The 12414-nt window shown below is 64.3% G+C and overlaps 2 protein-coding genes across 2 annotated transcripts in view; both read left to right on the top strand.

The window, feature by feature from the left end:
- Nucleotides 1-1245: 1245 nt before the first annotated feature.
- Nucleotides 1246-3284, top strand: MNEG_2288 (ATP synthase F1 complex assembly factor 1; the record flags this gene model as incomplete). The annotated part of the gene is made up of 7 exons (XM_014049242.1): nt 1246-1272; nt 1393-1455; nt 1766-1834; nt 2135-2239; nt 2504-2641; nt 2821-2860; nt 3100-3284. 7 exons carry the CDS (start codon nt 1246-1248, stop codon nt 3282-3284), a joined length of 627 nt encoding a protein of 208 aa, XP_013904696.1.
- Nucleotides 3285-8505: 5221 nt separating this feature from the next.
- Nucleotides 8506-12414, top strand: part of MNEG_2287 (cobyrinic acid a,c-diamide synthase) — a gene marked incomplete at both ends in the record, with an annotated part of 4976 nt that continues 1067 nt past the window's right edge. The window contains 6 exons of the mRNA XM_014049241.1: nt 8506-8629; nt 9010-9206; nt 9454-9571; nt 9777-9880; nt 10131-10478; nt 10794-12404. Coding sequence (XP_013904695.1) covers nt 8506-8629; nt 9010-9206; nt 9454-9571; nt 9777-9880; nt 10131-10478; nt 10794-12404 — 2502 coding nt within the window. The remainder of the gene's footprint in view (nt 8630-9009; nt 9207-9453; nt 9572-9776; nt 9881-10130; nt 10479-10793; nt 12405-12414) is intronic.

The raw sequence follows: 12414 nt of genomic DNA, 5'->3' as shown, positions 1-12414 counted from the left end.
GTGTGAGGCTGGGCGGAGACGGCGGTGAGGGGAGGGGTGGACTGCAGGCGGCGGCCGCGGGGTGGCGGGCGCCGGTGCATGATCGTGCTGGCGTGCCGGCCGACGGCCTCATTTTCACATGCGCGCAAGTACCGCTGCCCGCCGCCCGCGCGGGGCGCTCGGAAACGCAGGGCCGCGGCGGCGGCGGCCTTGCACGCGCGCACACCTGCGCGCGCTCGGGGGTGCACTGAGATGTGGCCTCTGTGGCTTGCTGTATGTCGGCCTCCCGTTCCAAATCGAGCAGCAGACCCGTCCGCTGCACAAACTCCTCCAGCGTCGGCCGCGCCTTTGCCAGCGCGCTCCTGTCCGCGGCCCCGAACCCGGCCGCGCGCGCGACTGCGGCGCCGGGCGCGTCGGCGCGGCGGGGGGCGGCGGCGGCGGCCGCGAGGTGCGGCGCGGCGTCGATGCGCAAGTGGCGCTGCAGCAAGGCGCAGAGCTCCTCATCCGAGATCGCGCTGCCGCCGTCGTTGCCGTCGCCGCTGCTGCTGCGATCGTGTGCGTTTGTGCTAGGGGACGGCTCCGGGACCTCGATTGAGGTGGGAGCGCCCTCGGGGCCGAGGGATATGCGCCGCGCGCCGCCCTCGCCGGCCGACGCGTGCGGCAGGCCATAAGCTTCCGCGGCCGAGTGCAGCGCGGCGCGCTGGCGCGGCGTCAGGGACGCGGGGAAGGTGACGCGCACGTCGGTGGCTGCCAATGTTGGCTCGGTAGCGGCGGCGTTGGCGACAGCAGCTGCTGCCGGGGTGCCATCCTTGGACGCCTTGCCGCCGCGAGCCCCGGCAGCGGCAGCTTTCTGCAGAATGTATGGGTGTTAGGGTGCATTCTTGGTAATTGACACCACATTGGGCCGAAAGGCATTGGATCGTCATGAACTCAAGCTCACCTTGGCTGCTGCAAGCTTCTTAACTCTATCAGACGGCATCCTGCAATCTTCCACTATCTATATTGTTTTGTTTTTGATCCGTTTGCTCTGTTTTGGTGTGATCTGTGACAGGTCACTCGTCGCACTCGATCGCCTTCATGCAGCCCCTGGGATGCCACCTGCTCCAGAGCTTGAGAGTAGGACGAAAGTGCCATGCGTGGCAGCTTGGTGTGGCGTCCGTGGCTGCTTGTGATGGCGTTGTGGAGAGCAGCAGCTCGTGCAGCAGCAGTGGCAGAGGTGCTGCTGCTGCCAGGGGCCTGCTGTCACAATGGCGGAGCAGCTTTACAATGGCGTCCCCCACTAAGCTGGAAGAGGTGAATTTGTGAGACAAACATGAGTGCAGAGCATGCACTCGCCGGCGTGCGCTCACACATCCGAGCTGGCTGGAGGACCCTCCCATTGCACAACCGCTCCAACCGCCCGGCGCCCCTCAGGTGATGCACCTAGATCAGCTGAAGGACCGCACCCCCAATGAAATAGAGCAGATCTGGCTCGAGGTGCGGGCCCCCATCACGTTTGCCGGAGCCGCTCGCTGGCAAACAGCAGCTGCGCTGTTTCAATGCACCGCTTTACCCCATTGACTCGAAGCGCAGCAGCAGTCGCTTGTCAGCATTTCGTTCACGCGCGCCGTATTAGTCGGCCTGCAGGCCCACGTCGTCGGACCCAGCCCTGCTGTGTCATCGCCACACATGTCTTCCGGACCTACTCTTTGCTCGTGTGCTCGTGTGCTCGTGTGCTCGTGCGCGCATGCGGATGCGTGAGCGCACACACAAATACGCGCACGCGCCCCAAACACACCACCTGCAGTTCCACCAGGACCCAAATCAGCGGCGGGTCGCTGATGTCATGACAGCTGATGAGTACAAGCAGCTCCAGGTGAGCATATGGGGGCGGGCGGGTGCTGCTGCAGGTCTCAAACCAGGGTTGGCAGGCGGCAGGGATGAGCCAGGCCCAGCTAGCTGCAGCAGGCGTGCAAGGGCCCTTGCACAACAGCCACGCGTCAAAGGTGGCCGATCAATCGCACACATCAGACGCTTGCCGGATGCGTCGTTGAAGCGATTGCTGGTCTCGGCACCCTGCGGCCGCGGCATAGGGGCATCCTCACTCGAGCTTGTCCCAGTTGCACGCTCGAGGTACCCTCGCCCCTCGCCCCTGCGAATATTTGCCCTGCCCCAGGCACGCGCGCGCTCGAGCCCGATGTTTGTTCTGCCACTGTCCAAGCCTGGAGGCTTCCTGTCGCTGCTGCTCAACTACCAGTGCCCCCTGGCCCTGCTGACCTCGGTAGGCGGGCGAGCGTCAATGCGCCTGATGCTCTCCCTTGACTGATTCGGCGCAGTCACTAAGGCGGTCGCTGGCCCGTTGACAGGGGCAGGGCGGACGCCCAGCGCGCGCCGCAGCTGGGGCTTGGTACTCCACGTTGTCCCTTTGGGGCGTCTCAGCGCTTTGGATGTTTGACGATTCTTTGTATACGTCAAACCAATTCCCGCTTGTTTATTTCTTGCCGAGTCAGCGGTCGCGTGCGTCTCAACTTGCTGCCGGCCCCAGGTCGAGGAGTACCGGCGGTTTGGCGCAGGGGCGCCGCCCCACATGACCATCACTCACTATACAGAGCTGGCCGAGTCCAAGGGCCTGGTGCTGACGCGCGGTGACATCATCAACGACGCGGTGGTCAGCCTGTCTGAGGTGCGGGTGGCCCCGTGTCCGCAGGGGCCAGAGCGGGGGAGCCGCAGCAGGCCCGACCGCCAGAAAATTACAGCAGGCGCACATGGGCCCCCTGCAACAGGGGCCGCACCCTCACACCCTTGTTGTGGGCGCCGCAGCATCATTGGTCCCCTATGTTATGCTGCGCTTTTCTGCCGCAGGCGCGGACGCTGCTGCAGCTCGCGCGGGCCTTCTACACAGGTGCGTGCTGGCGGCCAATCCCGCACACAGAGTCCGTCGCCCCGCAGCTGCCCTTTGCGGTGCATGCGCCTGCCACCCTCCTGCATCCTGTGGTACCTGCTCGTTAGCTCTCTGCTGCATGCGCTGATTCCAGCTAGCCCCGCAAAGCCCTGTGCCCACGCTCGGCTGCATGCACTTCCGAACTGCGCTTGCAAACGCCCCCCACGCACCACACGTCACTGCACGCCGCCTCTCACCAGAGCCAGAGGCGCACCGGCTGGTTTACCAGTTTAATCACCAGCCAGACAAGTTCAGCTTCGACGCGCTGCTGGCTGAGCTGGGCCACAAGGCGGGCGCCGCGGCCAGCCCCAGCGGCAGCGGCGGCGGCAGCGGCAGTAGCGGCGGCAGCAGAGGCGGCAGCAGCAGCGGCAAGGCGGACGCTTGAAATTGCACCCCGCGTGCGTTGCTGTTTTGGTGTGCACTGTGGTTGGTTTGGGTTGTTGTTGGTCTTTGTATCTTGAGGGAAAGCAACTGTGGTGTTTGCCGGTGTGTTGAGGACCTCAAATCCTGTATGGTAATGATTGTACCCCCCTTTGAACCAGGCCAAGGGGGGACCGTTTCTTACAGGGAGGGGACCGCTTTCTACATGCACGGCCGCTCCCCCTCCATACACACACACACACATACATTATCTGCTTCAGCCTCCGGCCTCGCGCTGCACCTCCCTCAGAACCCCCTCGATGCCGCTCTGCCCCCTCTTAAGCGCATCCCTGAGGGCGTCCCTGTGGTGCGCCTCCACGAGGTCCCTCACGTCCGCCCCCCGTGACTTAAAGTAGTAATCCTGGTCCTCAAACAGCCCGCGGTACACCTCCAGGGTGTACACCCAGTACAGCAGTCTGCAAAACCGTACCGCAGTCAAACGGCAGCAGGACGGCGAGCAAGAGGGAGGGCTTTGGGTTGGGTGGGTGGGGGTAGGCGCAATCAGGCGCCTGCATGCGTTGGCCTTGCGGGTGCCGAGAGGGTGTGTGGAGACGCCAAGGCACCATGTCAGCTGCCCGTGGCAGCAGAAGTTACGCGGCATTGAACTCAAAAGTCCACGCCGGTCTCTTGGTGCTGCCCCCCAAACCATTGCTGCCCTGCAACCTCTGCATGCACGGCAGCCGCGCCGGCGGACCCTAGCGCTTCCCCTCTCTCAGCTGCGAGCCCTAGTCCTGGTGTGCTTGCCTGCTATAATATGTGGTGTAGGCCATCGCAAATCTGTTGGCGGCGTCGACGATGTTCCGCACCTCCCCCTCGTGCGCCTCGGCCCACGCCAGCTGGTCCAAGACGTCAGATCGGTTCGTGTCGAGGATCGGTAGAAAGTGCTCCCTTGGACGAACGCTGCGGTAGAACCACTCGAGGTGGCGGGACTTCTGCTTGAGGACGAGGCTGTTTGTGCCCAGCAGCATGGCGAAGCGGTACGCGGCGGAGTGGCCGTCCAGGTTTAGGAGGTACTGCGGCGTCGGCAGCGTGGATGGTTCAGGTGGAGGGTGGATTTGTGCAGGTTGCATGCGTAACTGGGCGGGCACGCGTCTAGTTGAGCCAGTTACAGGCCTGGTGGAAAAGTGCACCTGCAACAGGTGCGCGGTTTCGGGCAGGCATGGGCTGAATTGTTTTTCAACATCTCGTTCGATGGCTCTACAGTACAAGGTGTAAAATGTTGGTGCCGGCCGCACCAACGCTCCCTCCCCCATTTCACAGCTCCAATGCAGACCTTGAAATGCGTCAAGTTGTCTCGCGGGACATGCTGCAGCACCGGCAACGGGCCCCTCCCATCCTTCATTGTTTTATCATTTGCAGCATCTTCGCTCGAGATCTCCTCAACCATGCCTGGACGGGGGAGAATTGTCGTAGCGTACTGCTGAGGCACTCTCAACAACGACGACGGCGGGGTGCTCGGCAAACAGCACGCATAGCGTCGCAATTCATCCTGCATGACGACTCCATGTGTGTGGACGTGTTGCGTCATTTTGGGCGCATCATTATAATGGGTGAATGTCACCCACACACACCCTCTCGGGGTTGGTGACATGTCAAAGCTTGAGCCGCACACACTGGATTCACTCCTGCAAGGTGCGCTGTGATCACTGAACTTACTCACCCGCGTCAAACAGCTCTGGCCGCAGCTGCGCCAGCCGCGCCACCCAAATCCGCGCGCACGCCGGCTCGAAGAACAGCTCCCCGCAGCTTGGGACGCCCCTGAAGAACGCCTTGGCCTGCTTTGCCCCCCATGGTGCGTGCCGCCACGTCACGTTTGCGTCTGGCCGCAGCATCATGGGCGCCAAAAGATTTGTGGCCAGGGCGAGGCTGCTGAGGCCAATCGCAGGGGCCGCGCACTCGCGCTCGAGGCCGGGCGGTGCCTGAGCCTTCCCAGAATCGGGCGAGCGCATGCAGAGTGCGCCGCTGTCAATCACTGCCAGTGCGTTGAGGGCGCAGGCAGGGTCAGGACTCATAAAATGAGAAATCTTGAGCATGCAGGCTACACCTGCATTGACCAGCAAGAGCCAGTAAGGCAGAGGCAGCTGCCAGCACTACTGCAACATCGAATACTACGACTTCCAGATGCCCTCGTTGTCACGTAGCATCGCACATGAACCAATCAAGTGTGATTTGCGGCTGCCTTCAGCTTACCGTTGAGGTTAAACACCACATTGGGTAGCTTGAGTCCGTACACGCGCACCGCCGCATGCATGGCTTCTAGCCACGCTGACAGCTGGGGGTTGCAGGTGTGATCACTGATGAGGTGGGGGCAGGTGATCAGGGATGGTCGCCACACTTGCTCGCGCAATGTACGCGGCTGCAACATTACGGCGGCACCCCCGATACCAGCAGTCTTCCGAGGCCGCGTACACCTCAGCAGCACCCTCCTTGCAGCCGCAGCCCTTCAACACAACAAGAATCGATGAGGCTCATAGGCTCACACCCTCAAACCTGCTCTGTCACCCTGCGAGGCCTGCCCCTCCCCCGGCGCGACGCGCGCACCAATCAAACTGCTGGACGCCGGGCGGCATCAGGGGGAACATGACCTTGTTGTTGTGTATCACCACCAGGCGCCGCGTGTCTGACTGGCGGTACAGGTCAGCGTGCACGGCCGCATCAAACAGGTCGCGCACCCTGGGGCGGCGGCGGACCTGGGCGGGATGCGGGCGAGGCAGACCAAGACTGTTGTATATGAGACTAATCGCGTTCCAAGCGGGCGCTGGGCCCTCCGGAGTCGCATGCATCTCATACTGGAGATGTTACTTTTGATCAGGTCTCAAGCGGGTTCCTCGAGGGGTTTCTCGTTTTACCCTTTGCGCTTTCAACCCTGACGATCACCTGCCTGCCGGTGGTCGTCACAGGCCCTCCTCTGGCAGGGTGATGCAAGCCGTGGCTGTCTTATCTGAGCTTTGGCAGTGACTGGCAGCGACAATCAAACCGCCGCCCACCTCGTCCCGCCAGAACCTTGCAGTAGGTGCCAGGTTGTCCGCTAAGACGCGCGTCAGGTTGACCTGGATGGGCAGGGGATGGGTGGACGGGGCCTTTACGCCGCACACAGGACAAGCGACTGTGCTGGCGCCTGGTGGTGTGGGGTCAGCGATTGTGGTCAGCTGCAAAAGAAGCGCGGCAACTGAGTCAATGTCCGGGCTATGCCCTGGCAGCCAGGCGTGGAGCGCAATGGCTGATGGTGCATCAGTCGCGACGCCAACATCTCTCGAGTGCGGCTACTCACGAGGTCCCAAGGGGCAGGCAGGCTCATGTTGAGGTCTTTGGAGAATGTCACTGTGCCATTGGCTCTGCGCATGATGAGCTGCTTGTATGCATTGCCTGCGCGTGTGATTATTATTTTGCATGTGTGCTGCGGGGAAGGGGGGCGCGACCAGAGTGCGCTTGCTTTGCTATGCACACGTGGAGGTCTGAATCAACTGGGCTGCTAAGTATTCTGCCCGACTGGAAACAAGCACACTTGATGGTACACATGACTCACTGCTTGCTGTTGTGAGCATCACCTGGGGGCAGGTTGTCTCCGTGGCTGGCAGCCGCGCCGATGTCGCCAGCGATGCTGCCGCCCCCGCCGCTGACACTGGCGCTGCCCCCGACACCAACAGCGGCACTGCGACCGCGACTGACACCGGCAGCGTGGCTGTCTCGCATCCCACTCGCCGTATGTAACAAGGATGGTCCAAAAGGGATGAAGAGCTTATCTGACATGTAGGGTGACCAGTGGTGGCGGTGGTGCCTGCGGGGCTCAGCTGCAGCCCCAGCCAGGAGTACAGCAGCACTGGCCAGGACAAGTAGCAGCACTGCTGCGCCTGGTCGCCGCTGTTCCTGCCGCCACGACATAGAGTCGTGCCTGGATGGATCGATGTACATCATATGAATACATTCATGAAGAATCAGCGACGCTCGTTGTATTGATAAAGACCGCGAATCCCAGCAAAAGCCGTGCTGCAGCGGTTGCTGCGATACAATGGTAAACGTGTACGGCCGTACATGTTAACACACTGAGAGCTGCTTAGACATATTCGCATGCACTCCGTGCGTGGTTGGCCTGGTGGAATTTTGAGGTCAGCTGCAGGCTGTCGCCAGCGGGGGTCGCGCACATCCCCGATACCACATCGATGGCCGACGTACCGCATGTAGCTGCCACTTCTACACAGCTTCATGCAAAAAGATGTTTCAATGCTGGGTTTGGCGCTTGTACTCTCGGGAAGTCCTCATGCATCTTGCAACACAGCACCCGTCTCAGTGTGTCACGCTCTCAGGCCCGCGGCTCCTTGGATCTTGCGGCAGGGCCACCCCTTCCCACAACAGCCACGCACAAAGTCCAGCGACACTGCAGGAAAACTGACCTTCCCATGAGCAGAGTTATGCTTATTAGTGTTGCGTACGAATGATTCTGCTTGTAGCGCACACGAGGGTATGTGGGTATTGCAGGTGGTGAGCCTACGTGCTCTGAGATGCACAGTTATACAACAGCATATCTCAAAATTAAAAGGAAATGCAGGCTGGGGTTGAGATGGGGCCTGTTGCAAATGAGGAGGAGGACTGTTGACTTATTGATGCAGCTGTCGGGCTCGGATACGGTAAAAATGATACTGTGACACAAGAACAGGTGTCCAAGGAGCAAGCAGTTCACACTGTGAGTGGCGCGAGGCGGGCAACAGCATGCAATCTGGGCGCTCGCATGGCGTTGTGCGCTGGTCACAGCACCACGGGCATCACCGATCCCAGGCGTGGCAAATGGTGCTCCTTGTTGACCAGAGTCAGCTGCCTTGGTAGTGTGCCGTTGAATCGAGCCATCGTACATTGACGCAGAGTTTTGTTACAACTGCACACCTACACGTGTCCGAAATCTTAATCAAAGACGATCTCAGAGATCTATTGATCTCAAGCTCGAAAGTCGATTTGGACACAAAAATCATTGCGGTCACTGACAAATCGTGCAAATGGCCTGATGAAACCCTGACCTGACATCAGCAGCTTCAGCACCAGCCACGTGTGGGGCCCGCTTTGCTAGCTCAGGGTCTGTGGCGGCGTGTTGGCGCGCGCGCTGGCCAGCGCGAGCAGAATTGGGGCCACACTGGAGCTGCACCACACATTGGACGTGGCCAATCATCTGGGCGGCCCACTAGCATATCTGCAGGATGGTCAAGGCCGTTGTCGTGGCGGGGACACACAGCGGCGTGGGCAAGACGTCGATCGCCGTCGGGCTGATGGCGGCCCTGCAGGCGAGGGGCCTGGTGGTCGCGCCCTTCAAGGTCGGCCCAGGTGGGACTCAGCCATGGGCGCAACCCATGCGGCAGCGAACCGTCTTGTACTCTATGCCTTCAAAATGCACCCTCGTCCGCCCGCGCAGCCGCGCCTGTGCCTGCCCGCGTCGCCGTTTCCGACCCGGCGGCTGTCGCCCCACGGCGACGCGACCAATGCCCCGCCCTTGCGCAGCCCCTGCAAAGGCCTGACCCGGTCGACCGCCGCCTCCCCTCCCTCGGGACAGCCCATTCCACTGCACCCCACGCCCCACCAGCCCGGCAAAAATCTGCAATCCGCCGTTTCAAAAAGACACCGAGCCCCCAGTGCTCTCACCCGCTCCATGCCGCGGCTCCTTACATGCGATGTTCGTCCGTGTCGGCGCTCCCTGCCCACAACAGATTTTCTGGACGGCCTCCACCACACCGCCGCTACCGGCCGCCCCTCCATCAACCTCGACGGCTTCATGCTGACGCGCGACCAGGCGCTCGCCAGCTTCTCGCGCGCGGCGGCGGGCGCTGACGTGGCGGTGGTTGAGGGCGTCATGGGGCTCTTTGACAGCAGGGACGGCCGGTCGGAGGACGGCAGCACGGCCCAGGTGCGGCGGCGCCGCCCGGCCCCGCGCAGTCCCGCCCATCCGGGCTCTGCGTGGCCTGTCGCGCCACCGCTGGTTGATATCAATGCAGAGTCCAGGGCACCCGCTGGCAGCGGTGCTCTGCTTTCAGCAAATTGGCCTCAGGGTACACCCGCCCCTGCGACCGCTCGGCCGCGAAGCGCGCGGTGCTGGGGCCGCACACTACTGTTCGAAGCCCCGACCCCTGCTTTGTCCCCCGCTGTCCCGCCAGATCGCCAAGTGGCTCGGCGCCCCCGTGCTGCTGGTGTTGGACTGCTGGGCCATGGCGCGCAGCGCGGCCGCCGTGGTCAAGGGATTCGCCGAGTTTGACCCGGACCTGAATCTTGCGGGTGCGTCTGCAGAGGGAGGGGCCCCTGGCGGGTCTTGGGGCAGGGCGCGTGCTGTGACGCAGGGCCGCAGGGCGTGGCGAGGGAGCAGCGAATGCACCTTCTGGCGGGGGGCTCGGTGCATGCTTGCGGCCCCCACGCGTGCCTGAGCCCCCGCCTTGGAAGTAGGTCGTGAGCTGAGTGGGGGAATCGCATCACACACATGCAGGTGTGATCTTCAACAAGGTCGGGGGCGCCGCCCACGCGGCCTGGCTTGAGGAGGCCCTGACAGCGGCCGGGCTGGCGGCGCGGGTGCTGGGCGGCGTGCCAAAGGTGGGGTGGAGGGGCGGTGCGGCGGGGGCATGACCATCGGGAAGCTCTGTGCGACCCTGTAAGGCGCCGCCAGCGAAGCCGCGAAGCGCACATCAAGTGTCGCCAACGCGACGAGCGGACGGCGCCGCGCGACGCATTCTGGGGGGCTGGGGTTGCCCGGATATTAGTAAAGCGGAGTCGCCGCTTCCTCTGGTATGACCGTTCCGTTGCCTTCTCATTCACAATCAAATTCACATCCACATGCTCGCAGGACCCCGCTGTGTCGATACCCGCGCGTCACTTGGGCCTCACCACACCTGCAGAGCAGCGGCCGCAGCACGCCGCTGCCGGCGGCGGCGGCGACGCCCCCAGCCGCGGCTACGCCGTGGGCGACGACGGCGGGTACATTGGGCAGCTGCGCAGGCTGGTCGGGGACAATCTTGATCTGGAAGCCGTGCTGCAGCTGGCCGCTGAGATTCCGGTGGTGCGCGCAGCCGCAGACGCGGCGCTGGCAGTCGGCACGCCTGCCGCAGAGGGATGCACCGCAGGCGGCGGGGCGGACCGGCCCAGGCCGCGCATCGGCGTGGCACTCGATGAGGCGTTCCTTTTCTACTACAGGGTGAGATGCCAGAGCCCCCTTGCCACACAAGCGCGATAGTGCAATGTCTTGTAGAGTGAGACGTCAGGGGCGCCCGGGGCCCTGGTGGGATGCATGTCGCTGGCAAGGGCCCGGCCAAAGGGGAGCCCCCGACAGGTTGAGGCATGCACTTGACAGGTGCATGAGGGCTCCGTGCTTCTGCACTTGTTTCGCATCCCTGTCCTCGCCCGCCCCCCCGCCCCGCGCTGCCCCTTCCCTTCGCATCATGCCTAGACTGCAACACCACCAGAAGAGCCCCCCGACCCCTCCCAAACCCTAAACCCTGAACCCCAACAGGACAACCTGCTGCTACTAGAGGCGGCCGGCGCGGAGCTCGTCACCTTCTCCCCGCTCCGCGACGCCGCGCTGCCGCCCCGACTCTCCGGGCTCTACCTCGGCGGGGGCTACCCCGAGCGCTTCGCAGCCGGGCTGGCGGCGAATGCGGCCATGCGCGCGCAGGTGGCCGCGTTTTCGGGGGCGGGCGGCGTCGTCTACGCAGAGTGCGGCGGGCTCATGTACTTGTCGGCCAGCCTGGAGCCGGGCCCGGGCGCCGCTGAAGGCGCCGGGGCTGGGACCGTCGGCGGCAGGGGCGGGGATGAGGTGGGTGCGTCGGGGTCGCCCTCAGCCGGCAAGAGGCAGGAGGAGGGCAAGCAGCAGCGGCAGCAGCAGCAGCGGCAGCAGCAGCAGCAGCAGCCGGCTGCATACCCCATGGTGGGCGTGTTCCCCTTCCGCACACGCATGGCCGCGGCGCGCGGCATGCGCATGGGCTACTGCGAGGTGCTGCCGCTGCCAGGCTGCCCGCTGTTTTCGGTGGGCGGCGCGGCAGTCAGGGCCCAGATGTTCCACTTTTCAGAAATTGTGGAAGACCATCAGGAGCACAGCAACGGCGACGCCGACAGCAACCCTGGAGGCGGCGGGGCCTGCGGAGGCGGCGGCGGCAGTGGGGGAGGCAGCAGATGCGCGTACACGCGCACGTACCGACTGCAGATGGTGGCGCCCGGCGCGGCGCCGGAGGCCGAGGGGTACTCGGTGCGCCGCACGCTGGCCAGCTACGTCCACATCCATTTCGGGGGCTGCCCGCAGCTGGCGGCCAGCCTGGTGGATAAATGCAGGGAGGTGGACGTGACTTATGTCAGCGCCGCCGTGGCCCGCGCATCGGGGGCGGCAGCAGGGGAGGATAGCCGCGCTGCGTTGGGAGGGGCCGGCAGGGACGCCTGCCCGTACTGCTCTCGGCCGCACGGCCAATCCGAAGCCGGCGCCGCCGGCGAGAAGCCGAGCGAGACCGCGGCGGCGGCGCCTGCTGCCGACGTGGCGCCACAGGGGCCGCAGCATCCGGAGCCGCGGCCTCCGGATCGCGCTGTTCCAGGCCGCATCGTCTCGTTACTGCCCTCAGGAACGGAAATTTGCCTCGCCCTGGGCCTGGGGCCGCCCCGCTTGGCGGCCGTGTCCGCATTTTGTGACGATGTCGTCAGCAGCGGCGGCTGCAGCGGTGACAGCAGCGGCATCAACTGCGGCAGCGGAGCGGAGTTGGTTTCAGCGGCGCGAGCCGTCGGGGCGTCTCCGGTCGCCCACCTGCCCCGCGCCGTGAGGAGCCTGGTGGATACCTCGGCGATGACGAGCCGGCAGGTGGAGGAGCAGATGCAGCGGCTGAAAGCGCAAGGGCGCCCGCCCTTCGAGATCGACGTCGCCCTGCTGCGGCGCCTGCGGCCGGCGCTGGTGCTGTCTCAGGACGCGTGCGCGGCCTGCGACGCGACGGCCGCGCAGGCGTGCGCGGCGCTGCGCTCGGCCGGCATCGGCGCAGGCGGCTGCCGCGTGCTGTCGCTGTCGCCGCGGACGCTCGCCGAGGTGGCGGAGTGCATCGTCAGCGTCGGCGACGCGGCGGGCGCGGGCGGCGAGGCGCGGGCGCTCGTGGCGGACC

This window comes from Monoraphidium neglectum (genome assembly GCF_000611645.1).
Source record: "Monoraphidium neglectum strain SAG 48.87 unplaced genomic scaffold scaffold00253, whole genome shotgun sequence".
NCBI lineage: Eukaryota > Viridiplantae > Chlorophyta > Chlorophyceae > Sphaeropleales > Selenastraceae > Monoraphidium > Monoraphidium neglectum.
The sequence above is the reverse complement of the archived record's forward strand: the minus strand, read 5'-3'. Positions and strand labels throughout refer to the sequence as shown.